Source organism: Orycteropus afer, unplaced genomic scaffold, assembly GCF_000298275.1.
Source record: "Orycteropus afer afer isolate SDZICR_OR568_19922 unplaced genomic scaffold, OryAfe1.0 scaffold00295, whole genome shotgun sequence".
Taxonomy (NCBI): Eukaryota; Metazoa; Chordata; class Mammalia; order Tubulidentata; family Orycteropodidae; genus Orycteropus; species Orycteropus afer.
In genome coordinates, this window is record NW_006921882.1 from 4,203,819 (window position 1) to 4,207,897 (window position 4,079).

At 46.8% G+C, this 4,079-nt stretch overlaps 1 protein-coding gene across 1 annotated transcript in view; it reads left to right on the forward strand.

Moving 5' to 3' along the window:
- Nucleotides 1-2,692: 2,692 nt before the first annotated feature.
- The window catches only part of LOC103206092 (zinc finger protein 343-like), a gene marked incomplete at its 3' end in the record, with an annotated part of 13,068 nt that continues 11,681 nt past the window's right edge, over nucleotides 2,693-4,079 (forward strand). Inside the window, 2 exon segments of the mRNA XM_042782391.1 lie at nucleotides 2,693-2,711; nucleotides 2,835-2,890. Coding sequence (XP_042638325.1) covers nucleotides 2,693-2,711; nucleotides 2,835-2,890 — 75 coding nt within the window.

A 4,079-nucleotide genomic window follows, 5' to 3' on the forward strand; every position in this document is an offset into this window, starting at 1 on the left:
AGGTCCTCACCAGTACGGAGCATTTATGCTTCAAGGGTTATCTTGCAAGAAGGCTGTCCTGATTGGCCAACTACGTCCTGAGTTGTATCCTGTTACTTTCAAGTTGCATCCTATTCTGAATTGTATCCCAGTAAGTTACATAAGTGTAACTACAGTTCATGAGTTCTGTGAGCCATTGCATTGAATTACACAACCCACTGGGGAAAAGAACAGTGCTGGGAGGAGAGTGAGTGGTTGGTGTCAGAGATGATGGACTGGCAAGGCAGCTGGGAGAAGTTGGAAATCTGGGATATATTGAACCTTCACTCCTAGGAACCAGCTTTGTGCTGATTTTCATTCATGAAGTTATTCATTTACTTTGTATGGTTCTTCATCTTTCACCTTTCATTTCCTTCTTACACTCATTGCTCTGCCATTCCACTGGCCATGTTTCAAATAGAAGCTGCACTGTTGGCCTCAGTCCTGGAGTGAAGATGACATTGGGCACAATTACAGTGCACATATGATGGACATGGAGCCTTAAGCCACTGAGATTTTGAGAGGTTGTTTCTCACTACAGAATAACATAGTCCATCCTAAACAATGCAGACCCTTTCCTGCACTTCACTCTGAGGCTTCTGCTTTCTTCAGGGTGAGTTTTGAACTCTCTGGACATCTGGTCACTCTGCTTTGTCATGTAGTCCTTTTTTCAGTGGACATTATTTTAGGCATTGGTGAAGAAAAGTGCTTTGGAATGAGAATCTTTCCTTCTAGGTGTGGCACCAATGCTTGATAGCTATATGGTCTTAGAGACAAATAAACCAACCTCTTACTGCTTCAGTTTTCTCCTGTGTGAGATGGAAACAATAGCAGCGTGGACATCTTGGCTATGCTGTGGAGATTAACGGAACTCTTTGTTTCGCACAGCACCTGCTTTGTAAATGTTACCTACTGATCCTACTATGACTAGGAGTAGGAGAGCTGTATTTATCAGCTTAGGCTAAGGTGTACTGCAGTAACACGTTACCCCCCAAACTCACAGTGATGTGGCCTTAAGCCCCACCCTTTTCCTCATCCTTTGTAGGTTGGTTGTGGCTCCACACCTTGCCCTTTTTCAGAAGAACCAAGTTTGAAGGAGAGCACTTTTTCAGAACATGGTGCTGTCATGGCAAAGGAAAAGGAGTGAGAGCTGGTGGACTCATGCAGTGCTTAGAGCTCGCACTGTCACCTTCACTCCCACGCATGGCCCAAGGCCAGTCACAAAGTCAATCCTGATTTCAGGGCCAGGGAAGTGTCATCCTGTTATGGAGAAGCAGATGGTCTGGCAACTAATGAAATCTTGCACAAAGGCCTATTTTATTATCCTAATTGCTAGGTTAGCAAAATGACTGAAATGCGTTTCTTCTTAAAAGAAGTTCACATTCCAGTAAAAACTCATTTAAGTCAAAAAATTGCAGTACATATTGATTAGGATGACATCTGGTTGGACAGAAGGAGGAGTAAGCAGCTCTGCCTACAGTTTTGGGGAACGAGTCCAGAGGTGTCGTAGGAGAACCCAGCTAGTGTTGAAGAGGTACTGGGCAGTAGTACAAAGTCCCTTGGTAGCACAAATGACTAAGCTCTTGACTGCTAGCTGAAAGGTAGACACTTGAACCCACCCAGAGGTGCCTCAGAAGATAGGCCTGGCAGTCTGCTTCCGAAAGGTCACTGCCTTGAGATCCCTGTGGAGCAGTTCTTTGCACACATCAGGTCACCATGAGCTGGAATCAACTCAACAGCCCAACGAGGCAGCAGTGGGACTGTAGTCTTGTGGGCTGAGATCCTAGCTAGGGGTCTGTGTAGCTTCTAACTGTGGCAGAGCTGCCATCATCACCTGCCTCCCTGGACCATATGGGTGGAGGCCTTTGACTGACAGGGTCATGTGCCTTACACAAGTAGAAGGTAAGGTGTTATCTTTGCAGAACTTATTTTGAAATTGGAGGGACTTGGATCAGATCCCCAAACTCCTCTGGGTACAGGGACACGGAATAGAGCACAGCTGGAGCCTTGGTCTAGGGGAGGCAGAAGCTGACTGCTCTGTGCCTTGATTGGTTTGCAGGGAGACGGTAGCGCCTCCTTTTCCACAGGCAGTAGGCTCTGCTCTGTCCTTTCTCAAATAGCAGAAACTTATCAGGGACATGGAGGTGGATTCTGAGGTTTTGGGGCAAGAGGGGTTCAGTACATTTTGACAGGTAAGGGAGAGTGTTGGTACAGACTTGAAGGCTTACAGGCCAGAAATGAATAAATGCAGAAAATCCAGGGAACCCAAGTAGAGTGAGATTGTGATTGTTGAGTGAGGAGGGAGTGAGAGGACAGGGTCCCTGCTGCACGGGCCTGGATCACAGTAAAGGATCCACGGCATGCAATTGCTTCTCCTCCCACAGGTCCTGGATGCAGGGAAACGAGAGGGCCTTTCATCACGGAGGACTGAAGAGGTCACCCAGGCAGCAGAGACCATCTGGAGATGAACTGACTTCCAACTGGCCCCGTGGCAGAAATTCAAGGCTGTCTGACTCTGGGGCCTTTACGTTGCCTGATCCTTCTGCACAGAGAGCAGGACTGGGAGAAGATTTTGGCTTAAGGAAGAGATGAAACATGGATATCCTGAAGACATTGATTCAGAAACATAAGGCACAAGGTGGGAATTGTTGGGGTCTGGCGAGGTGAAGAGGGCATGCAGGCTCCAGGGTCAGGTGAGAAGGCTTTAGTGGCCGCAGCTGAGTGAGGCGGCTCCTTCCTTCCACCGTGATCAGAGGAGCTGCTCCAGGAGCATTGTGGGAGGTCTGCTTTCTCACAGCTTCTCTTTCTTCCCTCAGGTTTGTCTTCTATGGATACTGACTGGCCCCCAAAGAAGAAGAGGAAGCCCAAAATGGTAAGCTGCAATTACTCTTTTTTGAAGTGTTGGCTCATTTTCCAGAGAATAAGCACGTGATCTCTGTGTTGGGAAGCTAGAAGGCAGACAAGACTTAGGCATTTCTTTCCTTCATGTCAGGTACTGTGTTAGGCATTTCAGCATGGTTTCTGCAATTTTACAGTTTAATTTTCTTATTGGAAAATATGTTGTTATTGTTGTTGTTATGTGCCGTCGTGTCAGACCCGACTCATAGTGACTCCTCCTTGGGTTTCTGAGGCAGTATCACTACGGAAGTAGATTGCCCCATCTTCCTTCCGAGGAGTGGCTGGTGGGTTTGAACCGCCAGCCTTCTGGTTAGCAGTCAGATGCCTTAGGCACTGTGCTACCAGAGCTCCAAGTTTAATATTAAGAGTCTAGGAAACAGACATAAGGAATATTTTTCAAAAACTGAGGTTATCAAAATTTACACATGTACTATTAAATTTGGGTGTTTGCATGCAAGGAGCCGCCCCTGGGCACAGGCCATAATAAACCAGCCCTGGGACCAGTGGAAGGCAGGTGTTTGCCCCTCAGTCAAGGCTGGGTAAGCAAGCAGGGCAGGGGAGACCAGGAAATGAGCAGGCAATGTAGAACAAGTAGGGGAGAGAAACTGGTTTGTCAGTTTGTCCTACTGTGGTTGTATGAGTGTTGGTGTGAGGCTGGTGGCTGTGCCACTGGTGTTTCAAATGCCAGCAGGGTTACTCTTGGTGGGCAGGTTTTAACAGAGCCTCTAGACTAAGACAGACTTGGAAGAAGGATGAGGCCGTGCACTTCTCAAAGAATTGGCCATTGAAAACCTTAAGAATAGCAGTGAAACATTGTGAGATATAGTACCGGAAGATGAGCCTGGTTCTGAGAGCACTCAAAATACGACTGGAGAAGAGCTGCCTCCTCAGAGTAGAGCCAACCTTAATGATGTGGATAGAATAGAGCTCTCGGCCCCCTTCTGGTGATTTGGCATGTCTCAAAATGAGAAGAAACAACTGCAAACATCCATTAATAATGGAATGTACAAAGTATGAATCTAAGACAATTGGAAGTTGTCAAAAATGAAATGGAATGCATAAAGATCGATATTGCAAAAACGGCAAGGAGGCCACATGTTCTGACCTCCTCTAATCTCACAAGAGGAAGACAGGATTACCAGCAGTAACCCAAGGCCTATTAC